The sequence below is a fragment of the Anarrhichthys ocellatus genome, unplaced genomic scaffold (assembly GCF_004355925.1).
Source record: "Anarrhichthys ocellatus isolate YVR2014 unplaced genomic scaffold, GSC_Weel_1.0 scaffold61, whole genome shotgun sequence".
Lineage (NCBI taxonomy): Eukaryota > Metazoa > Chordata > Actinopteri > Perciformes > Anarhichadidae > Anarrhichthys > Anarrhichthys ocellatus.
The window spans coordinates 590,098-604,715 of record NW_022280091.1 but is presented as its reverse complement, the minus strand read 5'-3'; the positions used below and the strand labels follow the sequence as shown (position 1 = coordinate 604,715).

The 14,618-nt window shown below is 43.1% G+C and overlaps 1 protein-coding gene across 2 annotated transcripts; it reads left to right on the top strand.

Annotated features, from left to right (window-relative positions):
- Nucleotides 1–1,605: 1,605 nt before the first annotated feature.
- On the top strand, nucleotides 1,606–13,432 carry ldlrb (low density lipoprotein receptor b). 2 transcript variants are annotated; one of them, XM_031871988.1, is made up of 18 exons: nucleotides 1,606–1,865; nucleotides 6,092–6,217; nucleotides 6,833–6,955; nucleotides 7,877–8,254; nucleotides 8,586–8,708; nucleotides 8,846–8,968; nucleotides 9,260–9,382; nucleotides 9,541–9,669; nucleotides 9,795–9,966; nucleotides 10,110–10,337; nucleotides 10,461–10,579; nucleotides 10,689–10,828; nucleotides 11,081–11,222; nucleotides 11,315–11,467; nucleotides 11,575–11,760; nucleotides 12,546–12,620; nucleotides 12,761–12,921; nucleotides 13,041–13,432. In XM_031871988.1, exons 1-18 carry the CDS (start codon nucleotides 1,784–1,786, stop codon nucleotides 13,077–13,079), a joined length of 2,622 nt encoding a protein of 873 aa, XP_031727848.1. In that variant the 5' UTR covers nucleotides 1,606–1,783; the 3' UTR covers nucleotides 13,080–13,432. The 2 variants fall into 2 exon arrangements, with proteins under 2 accessions (XP_031727848.1, XP_031727847.1); XM_031871987.1 differs by having other exon boundaries at nucleotides 11,572–11,760.
- The last annotated feature ends 1,186 nt before the right edge of the window (nucleotides 13,433–14,618 follow it).

Here is a 14,618-nt window from a genome sequence, read left to right as displayed (position 1 = left end):
CACACACACACACACACACACACACACACACACACACACACACACACACACACAGGATCCCCTCATGGAAATTCCCCCCCTAAATTGTACCGGGACCTTGTCCTCCAAACCAAACCCGTTTCCACTTCAGAGATACTGATTACGAACTGATTAAGACCTTCCATCCATGCAAACTGTGAAGTCAAAGCACACTCGTGTTTATATTGTGATCCAAACTGAGCTTTGTGTGTAAAACAGATTGTTTTCATGAGGATGCATGAAGAAAAACATGGGGGAAACTCAGGAGAACTCACTTTTCTGAGACTCTGGAACTAGATATATTTTTCGGGAGGGATACGATGTGATCTACTTCAATTTCACTTCCTTGGAAAATATGACAGTAACTGAAATTACAGTACATCCTATCATCTTTCCAAGACGCATTTAGCATCATTACTAACGGTGATATTTTGTCTTGCAAATGTTCTGTTTGCTTTTGATGAGGAACACAATGCAGTGACTATGGACGCATATGAACCTGATGTTTTACATTTGAATACTAAAGGTCTAGTTAAGTACTTATGTACGGTGATACGACAGCATATGTTTCACTTTTAAATGTGATCTTCATTAAGATATGCAGATTTATGTGCTGCACTTGGTTTTACCTTTAAAAGGTTGATTCACAATGTCTTAAAACAATGCCCACATGAGGGTATGTACACTGAAACCATTTGTGATTGTTCGGATCCACTTCTCCTGTTCATATCGGCTGATAAAAGATGTCTTAATTATGTACTTTTAATGAACGTAAGTGATGGGGGGCAAAATTAAGTCCTTATTTGGACTAAAAAACTGTAACTTTGGAAGATACACACTTGACTTTGGTTAACTATTTAGCTTCAGATCAGCTTTGGAATATATTTTTTTACACAAAACGAGGACTGGATTTTGTCCACATACACTTACTGTACTTACTGTGGGAAAACTAAACTAGTTGTGGGCAAGAGAGGCAGCTGCTTGGAGCCATTTGCCTCCATGTCACCTCTGTGGAAAACAAAGCTACAGTATATATCACCCTTTAGTACCACCCACAAACCTTCCCATGTGTGAGCACATGCTCACATGTGGTTTCATGTAAACACAGGGTGTCTTTCTTCTCGCTTTTCTAATGTTAAATCATCACAGTGATCCCGACTGTGACTGTGGTTTGATGAATCTTAGTTTCTGCTGTGACGTCCCTAAACTGCTGCATCTTCTAGAGTGCTGTCTCATCACAACATGTTCAGTAAGATGGGAGCTGCCTTCTTAAATTCTGTCTGCCAATTTCTCCACTTCCTTTCATTCATTCTACACTTTACACACACACACACACACACACACACACACACACACACACACACATATATATACAGGAAGACACACTGGTTTGGGAGGAAGAGATAGGATGGAGAGGATGGAAGGACGACACGCACACACACACACACTCACACACGCGCACACCACACGGTGATACAGCATACTTTGGCTCCTCCCCCCGGTGGTGCTCATGTCCACCTTCAAACATCACACCACTCATTTAGCCCCGCCCTCCTGTCAGCCTCATAGATATTCGTTGGATGTGACTCGGACCCCACAACATTTTGCTGGCGCTCGTCTTTTTACGCACTCTGCTGTCTGCCCTCTCCGTCTGACCCAGAGCCTTTTGTTTTGCGCACAGATCCTGCTGTGCACTCTTCATCTCTGCGCGCATCGTTCCTCTACTTTAGCGGTCCAAAATAAGGACACACGAGGAGGACTGGACATGTTGGGGATGTGGAGGGGACTCGTCGGGCTGTCCTCATGTTGGTGCCTGCTGATGCTGGTTCATGTTTCGCCTCAAGCAGGTAAGAAATGTGATTTCCTGGAGTAACCTTTTCTAGAGGGACGCACCAGTGTGGCGAAGTTGGCGAAGCTTATTTATTGCGGTTGCACCTATAACTATCAAGCATATTCCACAAATCAATATGTTATGCGTCACGAGAAATATTTGCATGGTGTCTTGTGGTGTTGGGATTGTTTATATCGGCCGTTTACGAATGTAAATGTTTCCATGAGCTTCCATTACTTTGAGATGAGAAACATTTGGTTCATTCAGAATTTTATTTCAAATTGAATAACTGTGATATCTACACTAAGGACATGGGTCATACATTAATAAGAAATACAGTGTGCTTTACTATTTCAGAGTTATATGAATGAATGTACACACCGCGCTGTAATTGGTTTGTTGTTCCGAACAGCCAATCAAACCCGTCCGTGCTGCCGGCCCGGTTCAGGTTTCAGGTGGGCGGAACAAACGCAGAAACAGGCGGTTAGTCAGCGAGAAAGGGCGCAGCTTAAAAAAGCACCATCCTCTTTGCAGCGAGCTGGAGGAACTAGGATGCTGGAAAATCTGCATTTTTCTTTTAGCTGGACAAGTCTGTGATAATATCTGAGCTTCATATTGTACATATTAAAGCCCCAGTCCACTTATAAGACACCACTAGTCTACATACATGATGCACTTTCCACCCCGAAGCATAAAAGAAAGGAAAAATAGGTTCATAGGCTAGTAAACTTTATCTTTATGGTAATTGGAAACAAATTGCATGGTTCTCTACTGGAAGGAGAAAGAGGGAGATAACAGGCCGTATAAAAACAAGCAGAATCAAGCCTGTTGAAGAAAGTAAGAGGAAAAAAGATGCTTGTTTTGGCTTCTCTGAGATAAGCATACTGTATTATGGGCTATAACATGTGACACACATTAAGAAGTGATGAGTTATAGGCCGCATATAAAGTATTAATACTTAATTGACATGCACTAAAACATGTTAAAATCATCCTTAATTTTAGTCCCACATCATCACCATTCAGTTTGGCCACAAATGGATTACTTCAATATGCCATTTATTTTCATGGAGATAACACAATTGGGGAAGGAGGTAACCTAAGGCCCCTTTAAGGCCAAAAAATATGCCGAAAATGAACCTGGCTTCAACCCCCATTCTGCCAGATAGTAATCCCCCGATAATCTCAACTCTGCTCCATGAGCTTTTCAGATTAAAACGGTTAAAAGTTATTTTCTTTTTTTAGTTCAATGCACTCGCACCCATTCATCGGATCTAGGATTGTGTGTTAGGATGTTAGAGGGAAATATTCACGCGTTTCCTTCTCTTTGGGTGTAATGTTGGAGCCCTGGTTTGTTTAATGTATTCTCTTTGTGTTTAACATTCTCCTGAAATGAGGCATAGCCCTGCGCAGTAGTTTTTAAAAAAAGCCACAGGGGTTTTTTTTTTCCACAGGGGAGACCAAACTTTTAGACTGCAGTGACTCACAGGGACAACACTTTCACCTATCAATCATCTAGAAAAGCCTCTGCAGCACGCTGTACAATTAGAGGTCTGCAGGGGTAAAACCCTGACATCAAGCGAATGCTGGACAGGAAATGTGCAGCAGTTTCATATACGTCTACAGACGATGACCTCGTTATCAAGTATGGCACTAACTGTACAGTCTTTTAACTAAGATGATCAGAAGGGTTGTTGGTGTATGGGAATCCAACTAAATTCAGCCACATTACTGCACAGCATTATTAATTTACTACCAGAAACCTCTAAATCTGTCTTAATAAAGTACAGCTACAGGCTATTGCATAAGTGGCTTTCTCCTGGGGCACGTGCATCACGGTTATCAATTAACTGCTGGCTGTATGTTTGAGTCAATAAACACACACACCTCTTTGTGAGGGTTTTTGTTTTTGTATTACATGCATGTGCCTTAAAATGACAGGAATGCATTGTTAGGGGACAAAGCATTTAGTCACAAAAGGGGATTGTTGTCATGCAGCGTTGTGATGACAAAGACTTGCCTAACCTCTTCTGAGTATCTGCCATTCATTCCACCAGTTTGTGCTGTCAAACAAGTATGAGTTTCCATACATTTTGGAGTGAATCGTAGCAGTGTGTGTGTGTGTGTGTGTGTGTGGTTGTTGTACTCGAATGGCCTTACATGGTGGTGTTATGAACAGTGTGCTGGTTGTCAGGTTCACACTGTGGGTATAAATAGCATCTGAAAGATGCAGTTTCTCTGCAGAAGCAATTGATGCACTCTGCTTGACATACTGTTTACCTGAAGTATCAAAACTATGCTCAACAACACATTCAAAGTGGTCAAATTTGAAGTAGATCTCAAATAAATATTGATGATTTAAAAACTGTGAAGCGGAACTTTTCACCACAGAAAGGACTTCCCGGTAAAGAATGAAAGGAAACCTCTTGCTGAACATTATTCTTGACCCATATGTGGAAGCTGTAAGGAAAATTAGCGGTGGAAAAATCAAAACGTGGGCCTCAGAGACGAGGTCGGGAGTTTGGAGGTCAGCGTTTGACCCACTTTTGCTTCCTCCTCTGCGACTGGAATGAATGAACGCTTCTCAAGAAAGGAAAGTGAGCGAGAGTTGCCCTTTTTTCCATTGTGCATAGAGTCACCGCATATCTTCAGGAACAGCTGGAGCGTGCTTTGGAAAACTCTATTCCTGGAATCCATGCCTGGCACCCCCCCCCCCCCCCCCCCCCCCCATGTGTGTGTGTGTGTGTGTGTGTGTGTGTGAGTGTGTTTTCGTGGTTTCCCTGAAGGTGTGAGCGTATGGGGTACACAGGAAGAGCCTCTCAAGATCAGCCAAAGTTTTTCCACTAATCAGTGAAACCCCGAATCGATGCAATGTTCCCAAACAATAGAGCAGATTCAGAGGAATCCTCACTTCTGTTTTTTACATTTTCAAAGAAGGAGGGCTGTGACTTTTGGTAGTAAACCCAGGATTGAGAAAGCGTCCTCTCCCTGTTTTACAATTTCCTGAACGACCATTCTGTCGTAATCCATCAGACCTGTACCCTCCCTTTTTTAGCTGTCATCATATATTGACACACTCAAGTTGACAGACTTCCTTGTGTTTTAAAGACTCCGCCTCTGTCTGTGGGTCATCTTGGTAATGCTGTTATGAGGAATGTACCAATCAGCAACTGGTGGTGTGATTGTTCGACTCCTCCCATGCTATTGTCTTAAAGCGAAAGCCTGTCATGTCCCCGGCCTCCAGGTCACAGGAGAGACTGGCAGTGCAGAGGTGATGAAAGTCACTTGAGCGTGAACTTCCTTCGTTGGTTTCACAAGTGCCTAGGTGTCGACGCTCTCTTCGCTTTCACTGGCGGTTTTGTTGAGGTGTGATCGTCTCGGGGCAAAGCCTCTGAGCCCCAAGACAACCGGGGTCAAGCTTGGAGGTCGTCGTACCTCTTCAAACTTTCAAACCTCAAGCAGGGAAGCGAAGCCGTCGCCACTTACGTGACAAAAGAGACACGTGACACGTGCAAGTCCTGTTCCTTAACCAGAAATGTGTCAAAGCAATGAGTAACAGAGGTGTGTGTGGCTGGGTTGAAGCTGCTTTTGATCAAAGGAGATTCCTACCAAAGCAGCAACATCAAATAAAGCACATTTTTGTACATCTAATGAATATTTTTCAGTCTGTTTCTTACTCTTATTTATGATCTTTTCTTCCATTTAATATTTTTTCCTCATTCAGTCTCATTTTTACATCTTTATTTATTTCATAAGATATGGACTTTACTTCATTTCCTTTCACTTTATGACATTAAAGTTGAATTGATTTGTGACTGCATGAGTGTGTAATGGGGGAATAAAGAAAGACAGGACTACTAATTTTGTGTTCCCCCAAAGGAAGGGCCTGGTCTGTCCATAAACGTGACATTGAAGCCGTATTACTTCATATCTTGTTCTGACATGAGTCAGGACAGTGTCACATAGTGTTATCATAATTGGGAAATCTCCTCTGAGTCAAGCAAAGAGGAAAAGGTGTGGCTTTCACAGTTATCTGAACGTCGGTGGCCTTCAATAGTAGCTTTTTTTGTCCCGTGTGTAATTTTCAGTGAATTATTAACCTCACAATGATACCAGTTTGTTTTGTGTTGACACAAGCTCATTTTTCTACAAGGTACTCACGTGCAGCAAAGTGTAAATTCAGCAGTAGATGCTGATAATGTCAGTAGTTTGTCCTCATGAACTCTCTTTCTTTCACTCACAGATGCAGCCTATATATGCAGCTCCACTCAGTTGACGTGTGGAAATGGGAGGTGCATCACCAGCAGGTGGATTTGTGATGGAACCGACGACTGTGGTGATGGGACCGATGAACTTCCTGCAACCTGTGGTGAGTTATTTCATCACTGACGAAAATGAAGGAAGTAAAACTAAATGTAAATAGTATTACAACTAGGGATTATTTTCACTACACTTTACCAATAATCCGCCATTGATTTCATTCATCAATTGTTTTGATTACGATAGTATTAAAAAAAGGAGTGAAAATGTCCAAGAGCCCAAAGTGACGTCTGTAAAATGTGTGTATTATATGACCAGCAAAAAAACAAAGATTTTCAATTTTCTATCATATACGACAAAGAAAAGCATCAAATCTGCACAATTGAGAAGCTGGAACCAGCAAATGATGGAATTGTGCTGAAAAAATAAGAAAATAATGAATTCATTTTTAGAATTGATTTAATTGCATTTTATATTCATACTGATGGATTAATCAACTAATTGTTACACAAATGAATGCAAAATATGAGAGAAGTAAAGCACAGAACTGTTATCTTCTGCTCATAACATAAAGTCAGTGACGCAGAAACGCATCAATGCAGCAACACTGCACAACAATAGTTTCCATAATGATCGTTCAGTTTTATACTGTAGCTGCATCACAGGCCTGATCTCTTTAAAACATGAGATCATTTTCAACCGCACTTCCTGTTTCTGTCCTCAGCAACAAAAACATGTCTGCAGTCAGAGTTCAACTGCGGCGCTCCCACCAACCAGTGTATACCGGGAGCCTGGCACTGTGACGGCAGAGCTGAATGCATCAACGGCGCTGACGAGAACAACTGCAGTAAGTTGCATGTATAATTATTCCACACTTTTTGCTACATTCGAAATTCAGAGCGTATCTGAGGCCTCTGCAAGGACCCCCAACATGGTGACGACTGAGCCAGCGGCTCTCAGCTAACGGGACTAACAGCGCTAATTGTCCAAACAGCAGCAATAGCTAACAGTGTTATCCTGAAGGGTGAGGGGAAACTGATGGATGGGAGCGGCTCTTCTGCTACGATGCCCTCCGCAGTGCAGAGCGGCCGCCATCAGCTAGCCAGTGCGGCACGCTCACACGCACTAACATGCACTTAAATGCATGTGCGGCTGGCCCGGCCATGTAAACAAAGAATGGAGACGCTCGGATATCAACACGCGCAGAGGGAGAGTGACGTCATTGACTGCTTAGGTGGACATTACCCCACTTAATCTTTACATTAAAAAACTAGCTGTTTGCAGCTGTATCAATGCTTCGGATGTCGTATAAAGAATATTCAAACATCACAAACAATATCAACTTAATACATAAAAACAATCAGAATTGTGAAAAGAAGTGACTTCCTGGTCTGGCCAACAAGAGTACAAGGGTCCTACAGAATTACATTTGTTTTTAAAGATAAGATAAGGGAGGAGATAAGAAATTGAAATAAATATTTAATTCAAAAATAGCATTTTTAAGAATGGAATCAGGTGGAGACTAAAATGCGTCCTGTGTCTGCAGATTGGAGTGTAAGTTATTTCAGTTATTGCAGCAACAAACAACAAAACAATTCTGATGTCCAGATGATATTTGGAAATGTGGTATTTGGAAACAAATATAAGGTTGTGACACCAATAAATATATCCATGTTGTGTTGCTGTCGGTGTAAATTTCACATCTGATCCATTTCTAGCCTAAACATCACATGAACTCCTCTCTTCTCCCTCTCCTGCCTCACCACAGCGGCCAAACAATGCAGCGCTGGCGAGTTTCGTTGCGCCAACGGCCAGTGCGTATCCACCACCTTCATTTGCGACGGCGACAATGACTGTTCAGACAACTCCGATGAGGCCTCCTGCCCCAAACCCAGCTGCAGCCCTCGGTCCTTCCAGTGCAACAACTCGGTGTGCGTGCTGGCCATGTGGCGCTGCGATGGAGACAAGGACTGTGCCGACGGGTCGGACGAGTGGCCGCAAAACTGTGTAGGACAGCAGCCGGACAAGAAGGCGGTGCGCTGCGGCGCCAACGACTTCCAGTGTGCAAACGGGGAGTGTATTGACGGCAGATGGAAGTGTGACGGAAGCTTTGACTGCCAGGATCAATCGGACGAGGTCAACTGCAGTGAGTTGGCTTTCTTGGAGTGTTACAGCTTTTTTTTAAATTTCCATCCATCTTCCCTTCTGCAAACCTATGTTCCTCTGATAAACATTCTCCAAATCATATTTAGCTTTAACCCTAATAGGAAACTGAGCCTAACAGATGAAGCCTAGTCACATAATACTGTTGCCGTTCATAGCCACCTGCTCAGTATCATCAATATTGACACAAGATCCACAACAAATCATGTCTGTGAGGATTTTCTCCTCATTCTATGTCATGTAATTATTATTTCCCATGTCTCATTTCACTGTCTCTCTCTTTCTTGTTTTCCTCCATTTCTCTTCTTCTCTAGGTCATCCCACTTGTCGCCCAGATGAATTCCAGTGTAATGACGGCGCTTGTATCCATGGCAGCCGCCAATGTGACAAAGTGCCCGACTGCAGCGACCTCAGTGATGAGATTGGCTGCCAAATAGGTGATTGTTTCAACCGCGCACTTAACTGTATACACCCGCTAATATTTTAGGAGCCGTAGAAAAGTGGTAATGTCTTTGCAGAGCAGTCTCATGCCATTAGATTACGGTTGTATTCACACTCCCGTTCTTTTCCACAGAAAATGTATGTGAAGGCCCCACGCAGTTCAAGTGTCGCAGCGGGGAGTGTATCAGCATGGACAAGGTGTGCGACAAACGGAACGACTGCAGGGACTGGTCCGATGAACCTATCAGACAGTGTGGTAAGTGACGTCTTATTTTACCAGCCAAAAATCATCAGACCAGGAAGTGCATAACATTTTGGGAATAGCTCCAGAGCTCCGGCTCCGTTGGCTGCTCGTAGAAATTTAAAAAAATTGAAACCACATCACAGCCTGGAAAATATGATTGGAGCAGCTAGCCCAGCAGACTCTGCTGAGTGGCCTAGATAGTTTGTGGTTTGAATGAGTGAGTTCACCGTGTATTTGAGCTACAATTAGGAAACTGGTTGTCAGGAATACTGAGTAAGCTCTGTTGTATCTGCGTCTCCACAGACAAAAACGAGTGTTTGACTGGAAACGGTGGATGCTCCCATGCTTGCATTGACCTGAAGGTCGGCTACAACTGCTCCTGCCCTGCTGGATACAGCCTGAAGACGGACAAGAAAACCTGTGCAGGTGAGAGGATGGGAGTCTGACATTTCAAATGTTATCTATTTTAGAGGTAGGCTGTGACCAGCTTTAGCTGCATGACATATATCTGTATTAAACTTGACTTTATTTGCAAACTGCTGTCTTTCAATTTGCACCTTGACCTTCTCTTCCTCCACCTGCAGACATTGATGAATGTGCTGAGGCGGACACTTGCACTCAGATCTGCATCAACCTGCCCGGCAGCTACAAGTGTGATTGTGAAGAGGGCTACAAGATCGACCCCAGGAGCAAGACATGCAGGGCCGAATCAGGTAATGACAGAAAACCTCTCCTCACCCGGGACTTCCTCTCAGGACTAGCTGTCGTCTTCATGGCCTATCGATTTTTAGAGCTAAATTCAAAACTTTTTCTTCCCTCCTCTTCCCGTGTACCTCAGGCACCGTACCCACACTGTACTTCACCAATAGACACGACGTGAGGAAGATGACGGCGGACCGCAGCGAGTACGTCCTTCTGATCCACGAGCTGAAGAACGCGGTTGCTCTAGACATGGACATGCCGAACAAGATGATCTTCTGGTCCGACCTGTCTCTGAAGAAAATCTACAGGTAAAAGAATTTACTGTAGATTTTATCTATTTCTGTTTCTGTATCAAGGTGTGCTGCAGCAGCAAAGCCTGTATCTATAACCCTGTATTGCATTTTATCTCGCTCTAAAGTAAAACTCCCCACCCTTGTATGCCTCCCGACAGCTCCAAATTAGACGTGGCCGGTAACTCCTCTCAGCACTCTGTGGTGATTGGCAGCGGCATTGAGGCCCCAGAAGGCATCGCGGTGGATTGGATCCATGGCAACATCTACTGGACCGACAGCGTTTTGAAGACTATCTCTGTGGCAACGACAGACGGCAGCAAGAGGAAGACCCTGATCACAACAAACCTGCAGAAGCCAAGAGCCATCACAGTCGACCCTGTGAATAAGTAAGTGAAGGATTTCAGATTTGTGAAATTGCTGAAATTCTTTTTATTTGTTGTTTAAGTTTGGGTTCAACTGGAGCATTTAGTTGTGATGTCTTATTTCTAACTATTGATTGTCATCTATAGCTTTATGTACTGGACAGACTGGGGTGAGGAGGCCAAGATAGAGAAGAGCGGGTTGAATGGAGCGGATCGCGTTGCCTTGGTAACAGATAACATCATGTGGCCCAATGGCATCACCCTCGGTAAGCAGAATGTCACGGAAGCACTAAATGGAAACTGTATAACGAGCACACAGTGATATTGACTGGTCGAATCTCTTGAACATGTGTGTTTCCTGCTCCCTCTGGACAGACATGGTCAACCAGCGTCTGTACTGGCTGGACTCCAAGATGCACACTCTGTCCAGCATTGATGTGAACGGAGGGACACGACACAATCTCATTTCCGGCAAGGAAAAGCTGCCGCACCCCCTCTCTTTGACTGTCTTTGAGGTAAGTGATGAAGTCAATGCACTCATTAGAAAGTAATCCGGTTCATGCATGGTGAACTTTATCCAGCTGAAATGGTTGAGAAGTATAAAGCTGACTGTGTACTTTATTCCCTTTTTTAAATTTAGATCAGTGGTGCTAATTCATTAATCTGTTTGTGTTTAAGGAAACTTAAAGCAAATGATGAATTTTTTTAATTAAACAAAATATTGTTGGCAAACTGTAATACTCAAGGTGCATTTCTCTTTTGAACAGGACAAAGTGTTTTGGACAGACATGAGCAACAGTGCTGTTTTCAGTGCCAGCCGCCTGACCGGGAGGGACATCACTCAGCTGGCGACGGACCTGAACCAGCCAGAGGACATCGTGCTGTACCACAACCTCAAGCAGCAAAACGGTACCGACATCACTCGACCGGACAGCTATCGTAACAAACAAACTGTTGAGGCCATATAATGATTTCCTCTGATCCACCCATCTCTCTTGTAGGTACAAACTTGTGCAGAGAGAGTGGCAGTGAGAATGGAGGATGCGAGTTCCTGTGCCTCCCTGCCCCGCAGATCAACCAGCACTCTCCTAAATACACCTGTGCCTGTCCTGACCACATGACCATGGGACCCGACATGAGGACATGTGTGACAGGTAGGCGCGCCCTTGCACATGGCACTACAAATATACTGAAATGTAACATTAAATCATGACGGAAACCCTTTTATTTATTTATTTATTTATTTACTTACTCCCAGCAGCCTCAGTTGCCCCTCCTCCCGAAAACAAAACTGGTGCAGCGCTCCCGCCCAAAGCTCCCACCGAGCCTGCTGCAACACCCAGGCCGGCTGTCACCACCATTTCTACAACTACAACTACCACCAAAGAAGCCACAACTACCTCGTCTGGCCCGCAAAGCACACAGCAGCCTGCCGCTACTGCTCAAGGTACAGGAAGGGGTTCTGGATTGTGTCTGATGAAGTGATTACAAAATATCTGTCTAGAAAATTCCCATCAGAGTACGTCATTGCCCTTATTCTATGGCCACATGGCAATGGAGAAAAAGGCAAGCTGAGTTTAAAGTGTTCGCCGAAGGATAAATGTTATTTGTTAGCATTATGAACATGTTAGCATGCTGACTCTAGCATTTAGCTCAAAGCACCGCGGTCACTGAGTAAAGCCTCAACGAGTCCTATTTAAAGATTTTGTGTTTTTAGCTAGATAACCCATAATTACTAGTTTCACCAGTGAGTTAACCGGTACCATGTAGCATAAGTATTGTTGTTATGGTTACCTGCAGTTTGATATACCTTGCACAATTATTTCAAACTGCAGTTAAACTGTTGATCTGAACTATGTATTTGGTCTCCTGACAGACACTTCCCAGCATGCATCAGAAGCGTTACCTTTCTGGGGCCAGTGAAGTGATCAGTAAACGTAAAAGTTTCACTGTGCTTCCCATAATGCATTATGACGTTTCACGAATGTTTCAACATTAGGGGAAATACACCTATTCACTTTCTTGCTGAGATTCACATGAGAAGATCGATGCCACTCTCATGTCTGCACAGTAAAGATTAGGTCATAACCAGTTAGCTTAGCTTAGCATAAAGACTGGAAACAGGGTAAAGTCTGTGACCAAAGTTAACAAAGTCAGCCTCTCACAGCCTCTGAAGCTCTACAACTTTATTGAATAAGGAAAACGGTTATATTGTATTTTCTGCTTTTTCAGGTAACCGATTGGCAGCCTTGTCCGAAGAAGCCACTTCATCCCACCCGATTGCTCTCTACGTGGTGTTGCCAATATGTAAGTTCCATATTTCAGCTCCTTGTGGCTGTCTGTTGAATACTCACCCACACATGCAACCCTAAAAGAGCTGAAATCTGCACTAATTTTCACTACTTCGACCAGCCTTAGTGACCTTCAAATCTTGTTTTGCTCTGCAGTGGTCATGTCCCTGCTGGTCTTTGGAGCAATGATGCTATGGAGACACTGGCGTCTGAGGAACACCAACACCATCCACTTTGATAATCCAGTGTACCAGAAAACCACGGAGGATGAGATGCAAATCTGCAGGAACAGCTCTGAGGGCTACGTTTATCCTCAGGTATCTTCACTTTGATACCAAGTCACTTTATTGTTCATTAAATATAGTCTCTAAAAATAGACTAACTATGTTGTTTGACAGCTTTAATTCTTCAGTCTTACTTTCTTTTCTTGTTGCAGAGGCAAATGCTGAGCATGGACGACATGGATGTTGCATGACGACCCAGAGATGAAGAAGACACTAGCTGTATTTAAAGTGATTTTGTTTTTCTGATGCAAACATCAAGCAACAGAGGCCATTTTTTTTTTTTTTTACTGCTTCTGCTTACCCCCCCCCCCCCACCCCCCCACCCCCCACATGAGCTCATTTTGTGGCTTATGTTTCTGACCTCAGCACTGTGCCGTCCAAGTCTGAAGAAAATACTGAAAGAAAATACTGAAAGAAAAGTAGAAAGAAAAAAAAAAAAAAAGATCTTTAAAACTTTACTATGACTAAATGGAGCAGAACAGCAGGAAGCTATTTTGTCAGACCACAAAATAACTTCAAAATGAAGGATTACTGCTTGGTTTCAGAAGATGATGTTCTTAGTCCCGGAGCCGTGACTCTTTTGAAGCTATCTGAAAATGGTCTTACTTTGCCACCAACACGGCCACCTCCAGTATATTGATCAAACGCACCTCACACGCGTTCTACAAGTTTAACTTGAACAGCCTGACTCATTCTGTCTCTACATTCATGTGCCTTCCATCCACACTCTGGTAGTTCAGCAAAGCTAATGGGACGTGCATAAATGCCTTACTGACTTCACTACCTCCCAAACCAATTTTCTGAGGCAGTTAATGCGATAGTGCTTTAGCCACACGCCGTGGCGGCCTTCTCTTCTGCTGGGTAAAGGGTCGCACATTGAGCTGTCTTTAATATCGGAGGCTTTTGTCTTTATCATCCATCAATGTAAACTCTATTTAAATAAGTACAATCATGCTGTTTTTCTGTTTTGTTTTCCTTTTGTGACCCATCTTCAAGAGTGTGGAGACTCACAGTGTGTTTACATTGTAAGTGGAAGAGCTGCTGAGTTTTCTGAAGTCAATGAAGATAGTCAAGTAAAAACCTTATAACACTGTAAATAGTTCCTGTAAATATTGCGTAAAACTATCTTCAGTTCACTCTGGTGTTGCCCTTTCACATTTGTAAATTGTAATCAAGAGATGTTGTAAATATGTCAGAGATTCTTTTATTTATTTATGGAAAAACTTGAGAGAAGGTTTTTGAATGTAGTCATCTGACTGTAAATACAATAATACTATATGTTAAGGACACACCACCGTGTGTTGTTTTGGTTCCAGCTACGCCAGTATAACCATTACACTGTACAGCTGGTACCTAACTTATGTTCAATCAAAACTCTGGTCAGCTGCTCAGTTATGTATGTGTGTGTGTGTGTGTGTGTGTGTGTGTGTGTGTGTGTGTGTGTATGTGTGACATCCTGTATGAGTCACTACTGCAGCGTAGTGCTGCAACTTACTCAGAAATGCTTAAGAAACTGTCTTTGTCCCTTTACGCATTTGTTTGTTTTTCAGTGATATATAACATCATTTATTCAGCTTTTCTGTTACTATGAATCTTTGTTTTCACTGTGAGTTTAAAGCACATACTGTAAGTAGTGTGCAAAAGCAGCAAAATGTATGTACGGACAACAGCCGTTTTGTTAATGCACATTGCTTTGTTCGTTTTTTTGGCAGTGTTGGTCTTTTTCTAAA

Bases quoted from the DNA above. Each gene is read 5' to 3' on its own strand.
- ldlrb (XM_031871987.1), top strand. From the start codon at position 1,784: ATGTTGGGGATGTGGAGGGGACTCGTCGGGCTGTCCTCATGTTGGTGC. The intron at 6,956-7,876 runs GTAAGTTGCATG...GCCTCACCACAG, and splicing joins CGCTGACGAGAACAACTGCA to CGGCCAAACAATGCAGCGCT. The intron at 10,338-10,460 runs GTAAGTGAAGGA...TGTCATCTATAG, and splicing joins ACAGTCGACCCTGTGAATAA to CTTTATGTACTGGACAGACT.